Below are 21,651 nucleotides of genomic sequence, written 5' to 3' on the forward strand. Positions count from 1 at the left end.
CTCTCTCTCTCTCTCTCTCTCTCTCTCTCTCTCTCTCTCTCTCGGCCTGTCTTTTTTCTCTCTCAATTCAATTCAGTTCAAATGGGCTTTATTGACATGGGAAACATACGTTTACATTGCCAAAGCCAAACAAAACAACAATCAAACAGAGAAAACAAAAGAAATCAGTACATTACAGACGGAATTTCTTGTACAGTCTTTATGGTGGTTGCATTCCGCTGGATGTCCTTTTCTTGTCACAGCAGCTCACAAATCTTGCTGCTCTCTCTCTCTCTCTCTCTCTCCCACCCCCCCCCCCCCCCCCCCTCTCTCTCTATCTCTCTATCTCTCTCTGTCTACCAGTCGCAGACTGTGTGGACTGACTGTCACTCAAAGTGCTTATGGGCAGAGCCAGGCCATAACAGCCTGAAATCTTGAAGCTGAAAAATGATGGTTTTGAGTACTTGATTAGAAATATAAAACAATGCATTTTTTTTTTTAAACCTTACAGATGTCTTCAATAGACTCACAGGAATTGTGTAAAGTTGCCCAAATAGTGCTAGGAATAGCAACGCATGTCCCCTTTAATAAAAAAAATAACTATTTGGAACTTACCCGTGCTATTCTATTGACATTATGTTTTAAATTATTATATTAAATTAATAAATTATTATTATCATATGTTATTTTGCCTCCAGACTACCCCCTATTTGACACCATCTTGTTTTAAAATCCTGGGGAAAGCCCTGATATCTATGGTTACATCTTTGTTTACCCATATAAGATAAGATAAGAGATAAGATATTCCTTTATTGATCCCCTTGGGGAAATTCAGGCATCATAGCAGCATGGGGGAGGGGGGGGGGGTACATGTAGAAGACATGATACAGGTCATAGAATTATAGTACAGTGGAGAATGAGGGTATGTACAGTATGCCCTCTCAGTTATATTTGCCATACAATAAATATAGTTAGAATATATATATAATCTAATAACTACTATCTAATCTAATATAGGCTATATAATCTAAAAAATGCTAAACTGCTAAATATATGCTCTGATGAAGTATACAGTATACACATAAGGTGCAGTATGCTAATCTAATCTAATAATAAAAAAGAAAAGCTAAATGCTATATATAACAACTCAACATGGCTGCTGTGAAAAAGGCCTATTCTATTAGCAAACACTGCAACAGGAAATACACGTGACCCCGTTTAGAATGATTATGTTGCCAAGTTTGAAAAGGTCTGTACACGCCAGTACATATCCCATACCGATGAGTTTTAAAATAGCAGGTTGAGATCAAGGAAACTTTAAAAGAAGGAAGGGTCATCGCGTCACTGTTTGATTGATTGATTGATTGATTGATTGAAAACTTTATTAACAGATTGCAGAATGGGTACAATACAGTACGGCTCAATACACACAATTGTTAAGGGGATGCAGACAGCATACCAGAGAAAGACTTTCGTCTTGTTTACATCAGGGTCCCCCATTTTCAATTCATCAGGAATTACACTGTGTAGTGTGTGAACGCACATCGGTGCCAAGTGTGAAAGCTTTCAGTTTGGCCGACATTGACTTGAATGGGATCAAACCATCTCCTCGTTTATGTCATTTGAACAGGTTATTATCTTGATTGTCAGAATTATCTGCAATTTCTTGCATTGTTAATAGCTAACGTTTGATATATCTACATCTCCCATAGGCTTCAATAGAACAGCCACCAAGCTGAGCATTGAACGCTAGTATTCTGACGTGATGACCTTTCCTTTTATAGTTTCCTTGGTTGAGATAAGGAAATATACTACAATTAGTGTGAAGGCAGTGGAACTCAAATGCAAATGATGACATGTGATTTTCTGTGAAATAGCTAGTCTCTCGATATAAGATATCATCATACCTTCAGCCTCCACAGGATATCCTGAGAGAGAGAGAGAGAGAGAGAGAGAGAGAGAGAGAGAGAGAGAGAGAGAGAGAGAGAGAGAGAGAGAGAGAGAGAGAGAGAGAGAGAGAGAGAGAATTCAGTTCACACTCAAAGAAAACAAAAATGACGCATTGGCAATTGTGCAAAGGGAGATATATTCAGTAAATGTATTACTATGCCTTCATCATTCTGCTGCTGGAACGCCATGGCATGCTGAAGCATCCCAGAATGCTGAGCCATCATATGATGATCATCAACATTCATTTTCTCACCATTGTCCACTTGGGTGCTGATGGGACCAGAGCTGACGGTGGCCTCCTCACTTACAGACGTGCTCTGGTTGTCATCGACGGCACGTCGCCTCCTCGAGTTGGTGCAGTTCTGTGGGTGGAAATTAATGGATATGTGTGACGATATTGTTTTGAATGCGTCTCGATGACTACTCCCTGTGAAAATACACTATATATATATAGCCTTTACAATGTATTTACCTTTCATTTATCCAGGAAACACCCTGCTTCATGCTCGCACACACACATTATGAATTGAAAATGGGGGACCCTGATGTAAACAAGACGAAAGTCTTTCTCTGGTCTGCATCCCCTTAACAATTATGTGTATTGAGCTGTACTGTACTGTACCCATTCTGCAATCTGTTAATTAAAGTTTTCAATCAATCAAACAAACACTTCACACATTCATACCAGGGAGCTGCCAGGAGTTTGGAGTTAGTAAACTGCCTTGCTCAAAGGTACCCTAGCAGTAGAGAGGGGATTCTCGTTCATCTTTCCCCCACTCCAGATTCCCCTGCTGGTCCCATGATTTTAACTGCTTCTCTAACCTTAAAGGACCATAGCGGCATGCTGGTAAACCTAGCTCAAATCTATCTGCTGGTGGAGGACCATACTGGCATGCTGGTAAACCTAGCTCAAATCTATCTGCTGGTGGAGGACCATACTGGCATGCTGGTAAACCTAGCTCAAATCTATCTGCTGGTGGAGGACCATACTGGCATGCTGGTAAACCTAGCTCAAATCTATCTGCTGGTGGAGGACCATACTGGCATGCTGGTAAACCTATAGCTAAAATATATCTGCTGGTGGAGGACCATACTGGCATGCTGGTCAAGGCCAGATTAAGACTTCAGAGGCCCCTGGGCCAGATTCTTGTGGAGGCCCCCCCACACACACATACACGTGCATGCACGCACAGTGGCGTTTTTATATGTCACTTTAAAAAATATATAGAATATTTAGAAGTGGTGGGCTCTGAGGGCCAAGCTAAAAGGACTTTGATCACCCCTGCCCACTTTGACAACCTAGGATGGCTTAGAGTAGACGACAGAGTACAGCAACTTGCAATGGGCCTGGTCTACAAGATACACTACACGACCAAGGTACCCATGTACATGTCAAAATACTTCCCAAAGGTCAGTGAATACCACGATCACAACACCAGAGGGAGCTCCACAAATCATGTTAAACCCAGATTCGGCTCAAACAAGGGACTAAACACGTTTCGCAATTATGCCACATCAATGTGGAACGCCCTACCCAAAGCTGTAAAGGAATGTGAATCACTACCCACTTTCAAAAACACTCTCAAAGAACACCTACGGGAGACTGCAATTCGAAACTGGCCCCTGTAAATGTCCTAACACAACCCCCTCCATTGTACAGTAAAGGACCAAGTATGGTTTTCCAATGTACAGTTTTGCTTGTACAGTTGTACAGTGTCCCCCACCGACCCACCCCTCCCACCCACCGAATCACCTCCAATGTACAGTCCCCCTCACCCCCTCACCCCCCCCAACCCCACCCCACCTACTTAACCTCCTCCAATGTACAGTTTCTACGTCAAATGTATATACTCTCTTTTCTGGACTCTTTTTGTATCACAAACAGTACTGTATTTGCAAATCTGGTATGTCATAAATGTATAGATGTAGCAGTACTGTCTATCTGTATGTCATGTATGTCATATATGTTATGATGAATTGAAAATGGGGGACCCTAATGTAAACAAGACGAAAGTCTTTCTCTGGTCTGCATCCCCTTAACAATTATTGAGCTGTACTGTACTGTACTGTACCCATTCTACAATCTGTTAATAAAGTTTTCAATCAATCAATCAAGAAGAAAAAAGAAACACATCATGTTTAGATGGGGGGATGGCGCCATCCTCAGGAAGAAAAAAAACATGCACACACTTTGGAGACAAGAATATAATATTAGAATAGTAAGCTTACTTTTACGTGAATGTCAATTTAAATTATAATTAGGGAAGGGAGGGGGTTGAAATGTGTTTTTGACCTGTGTTACTGTCTGTGAATGAATGAATTAATGAAAATTGTATTTAACAGATTGCAGAATGGGTACAAATAATACAGTACGGCTCAATACACACAATTGTTAAGGGGATGCAGACCAGAGAAAGACGTTTGTCTTGTTTACATTAGGGTCCCCCATTTTCAATTCATAGTGACATGTATGACATGCACAACATATATGACATCATGACATTTATGGCATAGGGACATACATGACATACAGGTATATAGTACTGTTACATTTGTGACATATATGATATGCAAATATACAGTACTGTTACCCATAGATCCTGACAGAGTATATACATATGATGGGGAGGGGACTGTACATTAGGAGGGGGTGGGTGGGTGGGAGAGAAATATACATACGGTGGGGAGAGAATAATATACATTACATACGGTGTGGAGGGGACTGTCTATTAGGTGGGGGTGGGGCTGTATGTATGTATGTATGTATGTATGTATGTATATATGTATATATGTATGTATGTATGTATGTATGTATGTATGTATGTATGTATGTATGTATGTATGTATGTATGTATGTATGTATGTATGTATGTATGTATGTATAAAAGAAAAAAAATACAATAGAAATATTGACTGACGTTTCTTAGGCGACTCTTTCGAAGTTGGTTAAGGTTAGAGTATGGAATCAGGGCTGGTGTTCTATCGCCCTGCTCTAAGACAAACTCTAACCTTAACCAACTTCGAAAGAGTGCCTAAGCTTAACCGGTGAAAGAAAGAGGCGTTGGCGCTACCAGAAACGTCAGTGGCCAATCAGAGCGCAGAACGCGAACGCGGAACTGGAAATCCGTTGGTAAAAGTATTCAGGCGTCGGGGCTGGGATGTGGAGATGCAAGTTTTGACTTTTTATTGCTGTTTTTACCTCAAACGGAAAACCTCAAACTCTTATGAAGAGGAGAAAAAATACTCAAGATTAGCCACTTGCAGACGGCAGTGTGTGACGTACTGTATATTTTAGTTGATGAAATATTTTTGTTGATGAAATATGTTTTCATTTCAGTGTCACAGTATGACATCGATCTCCAAAATAAGAAAAAAAGAAGAAAAAAAATGTGGGGCCTCTAGTGACGAGGGGCCTCCAAAGAAATAATAAAGGTAAAAAAAAAAATAATAATAATTTTGGGCCTCTAGTGACGAGGGGCCTCCAAAAGGCCTCTAGTGATGAGGGGCCTCCAAAAGGCCTCGAGTGACGAAGGGCCTCCAAAAGGCCTCTAGTGACGAGGGGCCTCCAAAAGGCCTCTAGTGATGAGGGGCCTCCAAAAGGCCTCGAGTGACGAAGGGCCTCCAAAAGGCCTCTAGTGACGAGGGGCCTCCAAAAGGCCTCGAGTGACGAAGGGCCTCCAAAATGTTTTTAAATATAAGTTAAAAAAATAATAATACTAATTTGGGGCCTCTTGTGACGAGGGGCCTCCAAAAGGCCTCTAGTGACGTGGGGCCTTCAAATTTTTTTTAATTAAAGTTAAAAAAAAATGTTGGGGCCTCTAGTGACGAGGGGCCTCCAAAGACATACAAATTAAAAAAAATGTTTTAATGTTTTTTTTTTTTTTTTTTTTTGCGGCCCCTCATTACTAGAGGCCCACGGGCCGCGGCCCGGACGGCCCGGTCGTTAATCCGGCCCTGATGCTGGTAAACCTATAGCTAAAATCTATCTGCTGGTGGAGGACCATACTGGCATGCTGGTAAACCTAGCTAAAATCTATCTGCTGGTGGAGGACCATACTGGCATGCTGCTGGTAAATCTAGCTAAAATATATAGACTGGTGGAGGACCATACTGGCATGCTGGTAAACCTAGCTCAAATCTATCTGCTGGTCTTAAAAAAGGACCATACCAGCATGCTGATGATGATCTTAATGATGATCTAGCTCTATTGACAAGCTTTGTATTGTATGCATTACACAAAGCTGTTTAACAAACTGCCACATATTCTGAGAGTTAAGTCAAAACTCATCCTAACAAATTATTGCAAGTTCGCATTGTGTTTCTGAAGAAAGTGCAAAGAGTCTAGACAAAGACCAGTGGGGTGAAATACAGTATAAAATTACCCCTTTCTCTCCAAAGTCTCCTTTCAAATCCTCCAGTTGACGAACGCTTGTTGCTGCCACCAGGGGTGTAGCTCCAGATTCTGGGCCCCGTGAAAGAATGTATTTGTAGGCCCCCAGTGAATGCGAGCACGCGTTAGCGCGCAAGCGGGAATTTTTTTGGCCATTTTTTTATTGATGAAAACGCATAATATGGTTTTCACCTATACATTCGGATCAGCAGTTCAGCACCTGCACTGTTGGTGGGTGAGCCTAGTAAAGGATGTCGCATTGCGTTCATCTTCAATGAATGGACCAATGCAATAGTCTACCAAAGCCCCCCCTCTCTCTCTATATATCTCACACACACACACACACACACACACACACACACACACACACACACACACACACACACACACACACGCACACTTCAGAAAGAAACATAGTATCAATGAGAGCATCAATAATACACCTGAGTGATGTCTAGTAAAAAAAAAAAAAAAAAAAAAAAATTTTGGGCCCCCCCCCCAGTGCTGGGCCCTTGGAATCATCCTAAGCTACCCCCCCCAGCTACGCCCCTGGCTGCCACCACTGATCGCCAATAAGAACAGCACCTTGACTTGACAGGTTAACAGTGATAATAATGTCTTTTATTGGCAACCAGTGGTGGCAGCACAGAGCACTTTCCCAGAAAACCACATCTCGAACATCTCGGCTAGAGGATGTGAAAGGTAAGACACGGACGGTAAAGACTGCTGAAACTTGACAAGTTCTACTAAAATGAAATATCCCTTCTAGACCAACACAGCACAAGAGCAGCATTTGAAACAGAACCTGACCTGAACGAGGGATCCGCAGTGGCTGCGCTCACAGAGCCTGGTGGTGCAGTGCAGGTAGAAGGTGGACAGGGTCCTGTTCTTGTGCTGGACGAAGCGGAAGGCTTCAAAGGAAAAGCGGGCTCTCTGTTCTAATCCATTCATATCAATGACCGTCTGTCCATCTTTAGTACACCTGGGGAAGGACAGAGGTTTCCTTTTTTTTTAGCTTTGTTTTTTTTGTCAGGTGAAAAGAAGCGTCTGGTGACTCCACATGTAGGAGGCATACACCCTCCCCAGACCGACGGTAGTGCAACGACCAGGGGGATCATCCCCATGTTCCCCGGGTCCGATGTTCCCCGGGTCCGATGTTCCCCGGGTCCGATGTTCCCCGGGTCCTATGTTCCCAGATAGATTGATTAATTGATTGAAAATTTTATAAATGTTTATTATTTTAGTAATTATTAATGTCCGCCTTGTTTCTAACTGGTTAAGCGTAGGCCCTCTTTCGAAGTTGGTTAAGGTTAGAGTTTGGAATCAGGGCTGGTGCCTGGTGGTCTAAAATTTTCAATCAATCAATCAATCAATCGGGGAACATTGGACCCGGGGAACATAGGACCCGGGGAACATGGACATGCTCCCCTCCCCGACCAGGAAGGAAATTGGCATAACTACATTTGGGGATGGGACAGAAAAAGACAACAACAAAAAAACGTTTATCTGTTTATCTTATCACTTTGTTCCATCAACAACAATGTTATATGGTATGATATGGTATGGTTTGTTTTCACATGCACCGTTCTTTGTCCTATGTAAACTCAATGTTTAGAAGGAGGAACACAAAATGGATGCCGATGGGCATTGTCAAATCACCTGAAAACAAAGGATAATTTCTGAACTCCCTGGTGTTCAAGCATTTAGGTAAAATCATTTGAAGTAGGCTATGTTAGATACTAGCCAACACAGAGCCACAACAAGAACTACTGTTACTAATGTGTTATAGTTAATGTCATTCCTCAATTGTATATTTTCACCTTACCACAGCAATGCAAACAGCTACAAGCATTTAGCATACCCAAAACTACAAATGCCACCATGTTAATGTGACAATAAAACATCACATCGGACATATCATAGCTCTGAAAACTCAGACTTTCTATGGCTGTTCCAATAGGCTTTTTATTTTATTTAAAAAAAATTTTTGCTTCCCAGTTCTGACTTCTCATGAAGAATGTACCTCAATCAACGCCAGACCCCGAGGATAGTCGGGTTATCTCGCCATGCGTTGAGTGCCAGGACCCCCGAAAAGTATAGTTGGGTTTTTCATTGTTATTTTATTAGATATTTTTATTCATTTCTCTCACATGGACCTCAGGGTTACCATAGGGAATCACTCTGAGTTCGCTAGAGTGCAATACCGGCCGCATCCAGGTAGGTGGCAGTATCGCCCACCCTTCGAAAACCTTTTTTTCACACACTGTTACATTCAAATGTCTCCGGGTGCAATTTTCTTGGTCAGGCAAGTCTAGCGGTTCACTCGATGGCATTGGAACGCGTCCAATGCTCCCGATGCATGTGGTGGATTATGTTGGCGACACGATGGACACAATACTGGAAATCGCGATCAGACAATTGGATTATTCTTTTTGGGGTACCTCCTAGTGAAGGTAAGGACTATATGACATCAATCCTGCTTTGATCCAACCATGATTTCACATTGATCGTTGCGACCATGTGTAACATGTGCCGTTGGTGACGATCAAAGCATAAAAAAAAAAACGTTCCCCTTTCATGCATTCATGATGCAACATAATACCTATTATATACATTTGATTTCGAAATATAGCGTGTCCAGGCGAGCAACGCCAACGATTTTAGTCAAATTCACGTATTCCTCCATAGCGCCGTTTTATGGAATTAACCAGGATCACTCTGAAACTATACTTATATTCACCACCACGGTATAACACGCGAATGCATGAAAAAGTTTATTCTTTTTCACATATTGAACGATGGATAGTTGATGTCAAATGAGCCATAGTATTCTATCCATAGCTATAATATAGATTATAGATATAGCCAGGGACGTGCACAGGACTTTAGAGGGGCAGGTGCTCAAAGGCTGAAAAGGGCATATTGTGTGTATATATTAACCGAGCGCGCAAGCGCGATTTTTAAGGGCCCTTTTCGGGCGGGGGCCCCCTTTTTATGCTTTTTGGGGGGTTTTGTTGCTCAAATATAATATATATAATAATCAGTGCAGGAGCTCACTTCTTCTTCTTCTTCTTATTTGAATTTCCGGCAGTGTAGACGCATCGTGGCATCACTTATCCTTGAAAGACACTTTTATCACTGACTTAAAAGGCCCATACATCTCCATAAATGTTCAGGGGGGAGGGAATAAGTGCTTACCCTACAGACCCCAAGAAGTGCTGTATATTCTGTATTGTTTAATATAAATTTGAATTTTTTATTCCAATCCCGATTTGTATGTGAGATTCCCAAATCCCATCGGACCTGACTTCTTCGTGTCCCTCAATGAGTGTAATACCAGCATTCAACTGTATGCGCCACAGCGGTTTCTATCATCATCATCATCACCACCCACGCTATGCATAAAATATATAGGTCCGCGGAGAGGCATGCTGAGGAGGCCGTGCAAACTGCAATGGAATATGGGGCATCTCTCTCTCTTTACCTAATATTTTGATTCTATCCTGACATTTTTCAGTTGGAAGGGCAGTCTATATGCGTAACGGTAAAAAAAAGAAAATAAAAAAAATATTTTTTTTATTTTTTTTCAAAAAGGTCATTTTTTTGATGAGGCTCAAAAAGGCAGGTGCTCAAGCACCCCTTAGCCTCTATGTGTGCACGTGCCTGGATATAGCCCTGCAAACACAGCCACTCAGCCCTATCTCTTAGAGTGGTGGTGCAGTAGGAACTAGATGCTCTAGGCCTCCGGCGCTGAATGTATATTTTATTTCATTTAATTTTATCCTATTTTATTTTACTCTACTCTTATCCTAGGCAACTTGATTTGATTTGTGTTATTATTCTAATTTGTGACCTGTCCTGTCTAAATGTTTAAATGTTGAGCGATTTGCAGTGTCTAATTTCCCACGGGATAATAAAAGTATTTCTATTCTATTCTATTCTATTCTAATGAGTTAAAATTCCAGATGAACACAGAGCTTTTGACAGTAGTGTCAATCCTCCAATGCACCTCTAGGGGGCAGTGTCATTACAGTGTTAATAGAGAGGAGTGAGGAATGTCACTACTATAAACCCAAATAAATACCATTGAAGCCTGGGCTTGGATACGGGCAAGTACACAGACAGTTATTGATACTGTGAATAATGTATATTTCAGTGGATACTGTGATACTGTGAATAATGTATACTCAGTAGATAGTAAATTATAACACTACCTTATGCATACTGCACCTTATGTGACACTGTGAATAATGTGAATATTTTCTTCAGCTAGTTAGATAGTAAATTATATTGACCAAATTGACCTAATTGTTTACACTGCCTGTGTTTTTTTTTTACTACCTGTAAAACTGGTGGTAGTCCCTGGGATGTTGCTGAGTGGTCACTGGGCTTGCTATGGTAATAGACTCTTTCTAGTGTTAGTTTGAATGGAAAAGAGACCTGAAGGCGGTAATATTATTGCTAGCTGGTCTCTAAGACAAAAATAAGGCGGTCCCTGAGAGGAAATTGTTTGAGAAATGCTGGCCTGGACCACACAGGGTTGTGACAGAAATCATTTCCCACCAGTTGTGGAAAAATGTGACCCTACTTTTAAATTCAGAAGTAGCCAATGTAGCCACCTGATCTGTTATACAGCTCTATGAAACTCTTACATTACAACCGTAGGAAGCGGTCTTCAACAGTTTCAGTTTCACAAAACATTATATTATATTATATTCAAATGTATTGTCATTATACAGCACAAGTACAGTACAACAAAAACAAGTTTGGCATCCAACCAGAGTGCAAATGTAACAGTAAAGTGCAATAGTAATATACAATGTACAGGTGATTAAACTTGTTATAAAATATATAAATTAGTACTACTGGGTGTAGTGCAAAACAGATGTATATACAGAGTTGTAATATTAATATGTACAGTCAGTGATACAGGTATAAATACAGTATGGTAGTAGTCATACTGGCCATCAGTGTAACTAGTAAGAGTATAGGGTGTGTGCAATGTACAGATATAGATATAGATATATGTCAAGTGCTTTGATTAATTTGGTGATTTTGAGCTTTTAATTGGCTCTAGCTTTTTCCAAAGAAATCAGTGCATAGCAAATAGCTTACAGCTGCCTGTAGAAGGACGTGGGAGCGCTGTCTGTATCCTCTGTGTAATAACAATAGGCCTGCTGTGCAGGTGTTATTTAAGAGGTCCCTGCAGTTTACCTGGTGCTATTCTCTCAATAGTGTCAAACGGCGTTGTGTCATTAGGTCAAGTGTGCTCGTTTCTTCAGGTGGGTTGACTCACTTACCCAACAAAGAGGTCGTAAAAGGTGCTGTTGACGGGGAAGGGGTCTGTTGTGGCGTAGCATCGGTCCAGGAGAACATTGAACCTGTGGGGTTAGATTGTTGTCATCAGTAACAGACATGTCAGTATGATCAAGAGAGACCACCCTCTTTTTCTATGTTCAAGGTTACTTTCACATAAAAGCACCTTAAGTGACTTACAAACATCGGTGACAATAAGATAATCAGAATCTTTTTGTTTTGTTTTGTCCGTACACTAGATAATGCTCCCATGAAACGTGGTGGGACGTTTTGAGGTAGAGACCGTTCTCAGCATAATCCATGCTGTGCTTACATTACAATGTTCATACATTACAAAGCCTGCAGCACTGGCTTTGCCACAAACGAATGCAAAGTCAATGGGGCCACCATAACTGAAACCTACTTCACAGTGCACATGCACACACAAAGTAGATCAGTTACGTTCAGTCAGCTCGTACAGACTGGAGCTTGTCCCCAGGACCAGAGCTTGGCATTTGTTTGTGGCTAACTAAGCAGACCTGTGGGTGTCCACTCCAGTATGAAGAACAGCATTGATTGTGCCGAGAAAGAACTCTTCCAATCAACAGCATATGTAGGAAATTGGGGTAGGGGCCCAAATATATGAACTACCCCTTTAATGATCCAGACTGTATAACCAAATCTCTAGTATAACATGTGCTCTACCCTGCCCATACCTGTACCTCCCCTCCCCCCCTCCCCCATGCTGCTATATGATGCCTGAATTTCCCCAAGGGGATCAATAAAGGAATATCTTATCAAGGGATTGAATGATTTATTGCTGTCTATTGTATACTGTATATGTTTTGTGTTTTTCATCTCAGAAAGGTCTTTATCGCCAAGTAGTTTACACATACAAGGAATTTGATTTGGTCGTTTGGTGCGACATTAACGGACAGACAATTACGGTAGAATACAATAAAAGGTACAATACAATTAAATGGAATATAAACTAAATTAAAATAGAAGCACAAGAGAATATAATATAATTATAAAATTAAATTAAATAGGCCAGGGCTGTACAATTGTGCACAATGTGGTCAAGTATATACACAAATTTGAATAGAAATAACAATACAGTGGGATGGGATATTTAACAGGGCTGTGTTCGAGGTCTAGAGTGACTAATGTCAGTGTCAATGTGCAAATAATGTGTATGTTCTGTTTTTCCCCCTGTTCTAAATGTATGTCGAATAAGATATAAGACATCCGTCTGTATATATGTACAGTATGAGGAAGTGGAAACTCATTTGATTGTATTGTACTGTATTGTACGAAGATCCACCGGATTTAAACGTTTTCTGAGTAAATGATTGAATTGCAGTATAGTGTGCAGGCGTTGCTCGTGACATACGTGGTCTGGGTAGCGATCAGCCTGGTATATCTGGATGTGCGTCTCTCACACACTGCAAATCAACCTTTGTACTCGCGGATAATTCCAGATCATAGTAATCAAGTGTAAAGAGGTACCTGTTGGTGAGGTTGGTGGCCTTCACCTCCACAAAGATTCTGGTCTTGAGCTGTAGGCCTCCGTCAGGCATAAGCATTGGTTTTGTGTACTGTCTGTCCTTTAATCAGTGGAGGAGAGGGAGGGCTATCATTAATGACCATTTATCTACAGTATGGTAATATCTGGTTAAGAACACAGTGATGGGGGTGGCTGGGTAGTGTAGAGGTATCTCTGGCTTGCTCAGACACAGAAGAAGCCGGTGAGAAGCCGGTGAGGTATGAGTCCTGGTCGTTGCAATAGCGACTCCTACTGGTCTGGTCAGGGAGGGGATCTGGGGGAGATAGTGTGAACCTCTACACACGTTACGCTCTCCCAGTGAAACTCCTCGCTGTCAGGTGAAAAGAAGCAGCTAGCGACTCCGATGTATCGGAAGAGGCATGTGGTAGTCTACACCCTCCCCAGACCAACAGTAAGGTAGTCTACACCCTGCAACGACCAGGACCAGGGGGGGACTGGCATAATGACTAAATTGGGGAGTTGGGAGAAAATGGTAAAAGCCCCCCCCCAGTTATTTTTTCTTTCCCCCAACAGTGAATGAATCTGAGGATATTGCAACACAATTTTGAAATGGAACTCATCATCTCCTTTGACCATAAAGCAGCTGTCTGATAACGCAATGCCCCCCCTCCTCCTTACCGCGTAGAGCATCATCCTCAGTGTGCTGATGAAGCTTCCATTATTGTCTTTGATTGCCAGGCTCGCACCAGATCTGTTGAGCAAAAATAACTTTTTATCAGCAGGTGCCATCGCAGGAGAAAGCAACTCAGAGCAAACAAGGTCATCATTCATCCGATACGAGAGGGACCTGCTCGCTCAAGCAAGTGGCTCAGCCCCTATTGATGACAGAGGTGCAGTAACTGACACAGAGGTACAGTAACAAACACCTCTAAGAACAGTGTCTCGCCGTGACACAGACACCAATAATATCGGTGCCAATACCGATACCTGAGATTCGGTACCGACACCAAAACAATACTTCTTCCGATATGTTTCGAGTTACGTGCGTTGCGTGTGCTGTGTGAGTCAGTCGGAGGCGTTGTTACATTTTGGATGATTTTGGATGATTGTGGTCGAACAGAAGAAATGTTATATCTAGGTAGCAACATGCTTATTGGCTCACTGACACTGATGAGATTAGCTTCTTAGGTATTGATTTTGATGCCACAGCATTTTTCGATACTCTAGTCTATATAGTATTGAAGCAATTCGATCGATACCATAAAAGTATTGATCGATACCCAACCCTAACCATAACTGATTATCCACATGCACACACTCACTTTAAACATTCACCTTTAAATTAACATTCACTTTAGACACTTTAAACACTTAACACTACATCATATTTTATTTATTTATTACGAAAGGATTTGCACTACAGCCTGTCCAGCCAACGTGTAGCAAAGGGCAAATGCCCTCGCACAACCAATGTGACAGGCGCTGCTTGGACAGCGCCTTACCCGCGCGAGGGCCACCGTAACAAACAAACAGTTGATCGGAAGCCCTGAGATCCTGTGTCCGACTGAGGTAAACCCCCAGTGCACAGACAGGACACGACAGGTGAAGGCTCGCCTCCAACTAGCGTGAGGAGGCGGATGAAACGCCTGAACCACAATATCCCTGGAGCGAAAAGAGCTCCGGATATTCTTGGCACGAAGACTGGATTAGGCCTCAGAGTCGCACCGCTATCGGCCGAATAGACAGGCACTCAGGCCGCACCGAGAGAGCACACATCTCACCCACGCGCTTAGCGGAGGTGATGGCCAAAAAAAACGCGGTCTTAAGACAGCTGATCCAATGGCGCCTGCTCAAGAGGCTCAAATGGGGCCTCTGACAACCGGCCCAGGACCAGTTGGAGGTCCCACTCGGAGACAGAGAACGTTCCACAGGCTTGAGACGCCGAGCGCCAAGCAGGAAACGTTTCATGAGAGGGTGGCTGAACAATGTTCTGCCCCCACACTCGACCATACGGCACTTCCCAGCGCAAACCGCGGTAGTGGACGGAGCGCGTGCGTTCCGGATAGCGTTAACCACAGAAAAGTCAAGACGCATCCCCACGAGATTCACACTTTCAGCAGCCAAGCCTAGAGGCTGCCCCAGAACAGGAGGCAGAACAGAGTTCCGCGTGCCTGAGAGAGGGCCCGCGGTGACCACGGAACAGGCCACAGCTGAGCCCCGGCCCGGCGCAACCAGGATCAAGTCCCGCGCTCCCGACATACCCGCCCCAACAGCTGAGCTATCAGGTGTATGGGGGGGGAAGCGTACGGAATCCCGGGCGGCCACGGAACCGGTCCCAGACCTGTCTGACTATGTCTGGACGTAGTCCCCACTCGTCAGGGTGAGGACCGCCCCGCGACATCACATCTGCACCCACATTCTCCCTGCCGGGGATGTGGAAAGCCCTCAGGCTGGCGCAGATGGTGAATGCCCATAGCCAGAGCCCGACCGCCGCCCGGTGCAGACGGGGGGAGCGCACTCCTCCCTGTCTGTCAATATATACGACGCTGACGTCGTGTTGTCCATCCTGATCAAAACATGCTTGTCCACCACAAGGTGGCAGAGCCGTTTGAGGACCAGAAGGACTGCCTTCAATTCCAACACATTGAATGTAGCGCATGGTCTTGCCAGCTGCCCCATACTGCATTGGCCCGACACGTCCCCCCCATCCCATGAGGGAAGGCGTCGGTGAAGACCGTGACGTGTGACAGCCTGCTGCCCACGGGGACCCCGCTGGTGAGGGCACCAGGCCCTCCCCAGAGGACGAGGTCCCCCAGTACTGACATGGGAACGTTCAGCCGCTTCCACTTGTCTCTCACCGGGTCCATTTCCATACTGGAAAAAACCACCTCTGTATCCTCCTCATGAAGAGGAGGCCAAGAGGGACCACAGAGTGAGCAGATGCCATCATACCGAGCAGGCGCATCACGGACAGCGCCGTAACCGTCCTAGGACAGAACCTCCCGAGCGTGCCGAGAACCACCCACTCGCCGCCGCTCTGAGAGGGATGCCCATATAGACCTTGAGCTTAGAAATAAGCCCAAGTACTTCACCCATTGACTGGGAAGAGGAGTACTCTACTTCCAGTCTACAGCAAAACCCAGGCTGGTGAGGAATTCCACCACCTGCCTGATATGAGACCTGGCGACCTTCCCTGACCGGTCGAGGACCAGAACGTCGTCCAGGGTAGAATAAAATTCATAACCCCCGACGACGCAGAGGCCCCAGCACGGTCTCCACGCACTTGGTGAAGATGCGGGGAGCCAGAGAGTAGCCGAACGGCAGCCTCTGGTACCCGTATGCTAAGCCCTGCAAAGGAAGCGTAGGTATGTCCTAGGATGGAAGATCGGGATGCGAATACGCATCCTACAGGTCTATGGAGGTGAACCAGTCCCCCACCTGACAGCGCCTAACAGGTGGGAGACGGTCAACATTCTGAACCTTCCATGGGATAGGTCCAGTATGGGTCTGACACCCCCCCCCCCCCCGATTTCTCACCAGAGAATACAGGGAGGAAACGCCGCTCACCGCGTCCTCTCATGGGACCACGACGACGGCCTGCTTCGCCAACAGAGATTGGATCTCGTCGGCCAGAGCTGTCACTGCTGCGGACCCTGACAAAAAGGGTCTGTACCAAACCCAAAAATGGAGGGTGGGGTTGTGCAAACTGCAACACAAGTCCCCGCCTCAGCGTTCTCTCCATCCACTGCTGTAGCCATACGTGATGATAATCCCAAAGCGCACCCGCCGCCAACTGGCGCTGGTCCGCCAGGAACTGTAGATAGGAGGCCTGGTCCCACCCGCTGTGCGTTGCCAACCCTGGACTCACCAACCGCGCGAGCAGGGCGTCTCACGGAGCCGGGATATCGCACCCTGACACTACCAACGAGGCAATCGCACCCAAGGGGGGACCCCGACAGAAAGGGCCGGTCTGATACGGGGAGAGCGGCCATCACACATGGTGACATAAGCTCCCCTACTGAACATCTTCCCGGCATGGACTGCTGAGGATAGCCTGTTCTGCAGCTTGACATGCAAGGCGTGTGGTCCCCACACTGCCCGATAAGGTGGGTTCCTACACACCGTAGCCCTGTAGCGATATTACTACCACCCAAACCACGCGTGCCTGACTGACCACCGCCGGTCTTCCGGTCGGGGGAGGCACTAACGTGATACCCGGCCTGGCGAGGGCGTGGCTGGGGGAACTCACGCTGCGACCTCCTGGGCCTCGAGTTCCCCCACTGACAACCTTTTCCGTCGACAGACACAACACCAGGCTCACCAAACACAGACGCAGAACGTGTGGCGTGGGAGCCGCTTGACAGCACAGCATTCTCACAGGCAGACCCAGGCATAGCTAGCAACTGGGTGTCAGCCCCTGTCCCCATGAGAAGCGAACGTGGGGCCGCTTGCGCTTCACTGAAAACACGTGGCCCGCAGCCAAAGCGAACAAATCAGAGCCTGTATCCCGCTGGTGTTGGGGGGGGGGTGAGTGACCAGAGAGCGTGCTAGACACAGCTAGACGGCGAAGTTTTTTTAGGGCGTGCTCATCTAATGTAGCCGATCCCTCGGCCGCCAAGGCTGTCGGCCTTGTGATCACCAGTTCACCTGATCACCCTGTCTTTGTGCCCAGGGTACCTCAGGCGGGGGAAACATGCCCGCCGGTCGGGGGCCTCGCTGCAGCCGCTGGCGAGGCCGTGCCCTCACCTCTGGCTGCACGGTGTGGGGCAGTGTGGGGCCTAGGTCAAATACCGCCCGCGCTCCTGCGGACAGACCAAAAATCCCTCTTTGGAGAGGGGAGCCCTGAGGAGGGGAAGCCTTCACTCCTCCTCAAGGGGAGACTGTTCCAACCAAGATGTCTGTGAACAAGTGTTGACAGCATCCTAGCCCTCCCTGCGGTTATAGCTTGCGGCTAGGTCAAAAGCTGAATAACCTGGCGGTCAGGTGGCGTAGCGGAGATTGCGCTCGTCACCAATGCAGGAGACGCTGGGTTCGAGCCCAGCTCTCGGCATTGCTACCAGCTTGGCTGGCCGTTCATACTAATACAATTGGCAGTATTAGGGGGTGGGAAAGCTGGCGGGTGGGAATCTGGCGTTGTGGACAGCGACGCCTACAGGTCAGGTCTCGGCGCTTGCTAAGCGGGGCAGGACTTGGTGGAGATACCGTACCCTCCCACGCGTTACACTTCACCAATGAGAGCCCTCGCTGCCAAGTGGAAAGAGCGTCACTGGCTTGACGGCGCACGTCTCGGAGGAAGCGTGCGTTCGACATCAGGACACCCTTGTACCGACTCGTGGGAGAACATGCGTACAACAACCAAGTAGGGGAGGGGGGGAATTGGCACAACGACTAATTGGGACGGGGAGAAAATCAGAGAAAAATAGGAGAAAGAGAATGTTAAAAAAATAATAATAATAAAAAAAGCTGAATAACCTCAAAACCTTGCGCGATGTTTTGACGTCGGCTGGCCCTAAGGCCCCACCACCGACACCATTTTTGACCGGAAAAAACAGCAAATTGAACAATGTTGCCAGTCGCTGCTAATTCTATACCGCGGCGGTATAGGCTTCATCAGCCCACCAGCCATCTGCCGGGCCGACTCGCCTCATGGCGTCGGCCGGGCGGGACACCGTTCCACCATGTCAGAGGCAAAGGACTGATGCCACCTGCTTCACTAAGCACGGAACACCAGTGGTGGCTGCAGACCAAAGTCTACTACTAGTGGAGCACTGCCTCACTAGTAGGCATGCAACAACCTCCACTGTGGTGTGCACCCATGAAGGGATAAATGAACGAAAACTCTATTAACATATTGCAGAATGGGCTAGCCCATACACACAATTGTTAAGGGGATGCAGACCAGATAAAAAACTCCAGTCCTGTCCAGACCAGGGATCCCCATTTTCAATTAATAGATTCACAAAAAGCACACCTGCCCTGAACCTCAGCCCATCCACCCATGTAAATGGTAAACAAGCCTCTGTTAAACCCCCAACATTAGACACCGATTGACTGTCAGCATGAATGGTTAAGAGGAGGGAAGACCTTTTAGTAAAGACAGCCCTCGGCGGGGAACAAGGGAACGGCGTCCCAGCATTGTAGCATTAGCATTAGCCGCGCGCTCTAGGATACTTGGAAAAACACCCAAAAAAGAGTCATGACGACCATGTTTTCCCAAATATCCTGCCCCTCGCGCCAATACATAACTCGGTTGTCTCACGGGACAACGAGCAGTATTACTCATGCTAGTATCAATGCCTGTGCACGACTTAGCTCGACTGCTAACCGTCGCGCGACGTCCCTCTGTCCGCTGTCACGAGATGAGGAAAACCCAGGACAGGCCCGTTTGCGCTGTTAGGATGTGCCGAGAAGATTCCAGGGGCTGGTGAACTTCTGGCGAATACCCAACATTGTGTAATTTCTCCCTGCGTTTCATAAAAACTAGTTCACGGAGTGCACTGCTACTTCCGTGTTGGAAACAAAAAGAGGAAGGTGGAGTGTGACCATTTCTGGCGTCATATAGGGAGACGCAGGGGCGTGGCCTGGTCACGTGCATGTCAGTGCATTTGTTTGTTTCGTGAGCAAATTTTTTTTTTATCCACTTTTTCTCCCATTTTTCTATATTTTCTCCCATCCCAATTTCGTATCATCCAATTCAACCCTCCCCTGTCACGGATGCTGTTTCTTGCCTCCCACAAGCCGGCTGCAATGTGGACTAAGTCATACATAGCACAAGTCCCCTCCGGTACTTGAGGTAACAGCAGTCGCATCTTTTCACCTGCGCAGCTCGATCTCTCAGTGGCGAGGAGTAACGCGTGGGAGGCTCACGCTGCCCCCGACACTTCCTGATTCTACTGCGCAGGCGCACCAACCGACCTGTAGGAGTCGCTGTCCACAACGCCCGATCCCCACCCTTCAGTTTCCCTCCCCGTAATACGGCCAATGTGTATTACTGTGGACGACCAGCTAAACTGAAAGCAATGTGTAGCGCTGGGCTCGAACTGACGAGCCCAGCGTCTCCAGCATTCGTGGCGAGTGCCTTGCCCACTACGCCACGTAGCCGCCCTGTTTCGTGAGCACATTAAGTGCTAGGAGATAAGAGTTATCTCAATATGGCAGAGCGAGACGCGATTGCCAGTATGATAATATAACCAAGCATTTCACTGTAATGTATACATTACATGTGACAAATAAAACAAAACTTGAACTTGAACTTGACTATGGTAACTCCATATCGATGGCTGAAACACAAAACCTATCTGCAAAATATTTTCTGATTTCACTTTGGATGATGAGAAACCTCCAATTTGGTCAGTATTGTTACTAGACACAATATAGTAATATAGTCCAAAAGCAGTGTATTGTATTGGGTATTGGGTATCCTGGGCTCGCCTGTTCGAGCCCAGCGCTCCACATTGCTTTCAGTTTAGCTGGTCGTTCATACTAATACACATTGGCCGTATTAGGGGGTGGGAAACTGATGGGTGGGGATCGGGCGTTGTGGACAGCGACTCCTACAGGTCGGTTGGTGCGCCTGCGCAGTAGAATCAGGAAGTGTTGGGGGCAGCGTGAGCCTCCCACGGCGCGTTACTCCTCGCCACTGAGAGATCGAGCTGCGCAGGTGAAAAGATGCGACTGCTGTTACCTCAAGTACCGGAGGGGACTTGTGCTATGTATGACTTAGTCCACATTGCAGCCGGCTTGTGGGAGGCAAGAAACAGCGTTCGTGACAGGGGAGGGTTGAATTGGATGATACGAAATTGGGATGGGAGTAAAATATAGAAAAATGGGAGAAAAAGTGGATAAAAAAAGAAAAAAAGGGAGAGATAAAGGTTGATTACGTTATAGGGAATGCCACTCTATTTAATAAATTATGTATGTTATTCCTATGGTCTAGGGACAGTCCAGTCAATATATGTGTATATATTTCTCAAAGAAAGTGAGAAATCAGGGGACTCAACATCAAGTATAAAGTCTTGAGCTGCTCCACAGAGTTTTGTGGACCCATATAATGTGTGTCTTGAGTTTTTCTAGTTCTAAAACAGAACACTCCCTGCCTCCTTTACTCATCATTGTCTATAATATGGAGCAGCTCGAGACTACACCTGGAATACCAGAAGTTCTGGCTTCTGGCTTTGGGCGAGAGTTGTTCATTTTCATACATTTTTGAATGTACTGTCCTATACATATTTCTTTCTTAAATTGGGTGTTGTTCCCATTTAAAAGTAAATGTACGTTCTGATGATTATTTATCAAATGTGACTATTGTTCCTTTATTCCTCTATACATGATTATTTTGACTGTATGACTGTTGATTCTCGTTTTCCAATTGAGGACTGGCTTAAATTGGCTTAAATTCCATAAACTGTACGCCACCGGTCACTCTACAGAAATGGCCCTCATAGCAGTCACAGAGGCTCTACACTTGGCAAGAGCGAAAAGCCTCTCCACTGTGCTGATTCTCCTGGACCTGTCAGCAGCCTTCAACTAT

General features: G+C 45.6%; 1 protein-coding gene across 1 annotated transcript in view; it reads right to left on the reverse strand.

Annotated features, from left to right (window-relative positions):
- Nucleotides 1-21,651, reverse strand: part of LOC311233563 (zona pellucida-like domain-containing protein 1) — a gene marked incomplete at both ends in the record, with an annotated part of 29,289 nt that overhangs the window by 1,356 nt on the left and 6,282 nt on the right. Inside the window, 5 exons of the mRNA XM_084320529.1 lie at nt 2,183-2,291; nt 7,130-7,301; nt 11,620-11,700; nt 13,124-13,221; nt 13,800-13,872. Coding sequence (XP_084176655.1) covers nt 2,183-2,291; nt 7,130-7,301; nt 11,620-11,700; nt 13,124-13,221; nt 13,800-13,872 — 533 coding nt within the window. The remainder of the gene's footprint in view (nt 1-2,182; nt 2,292-7,129; nt 7,302-11,619; nt 11,701-13,123; nt 13,222-13,799; nt 13,873-21,651) is intronic.

Source organism: Notolepis coatsorum (genome assembly GCF_963971535.1).
Source record: "Notolepis coatsorum genome assembly, chromosome: 8".
Lineage (NCBI taxonomy): Eukaryota > Metazoa > Chordata > Actinopteri > Aulopiformes > Paralepididae > Notolepis > Notolepis coatsorum.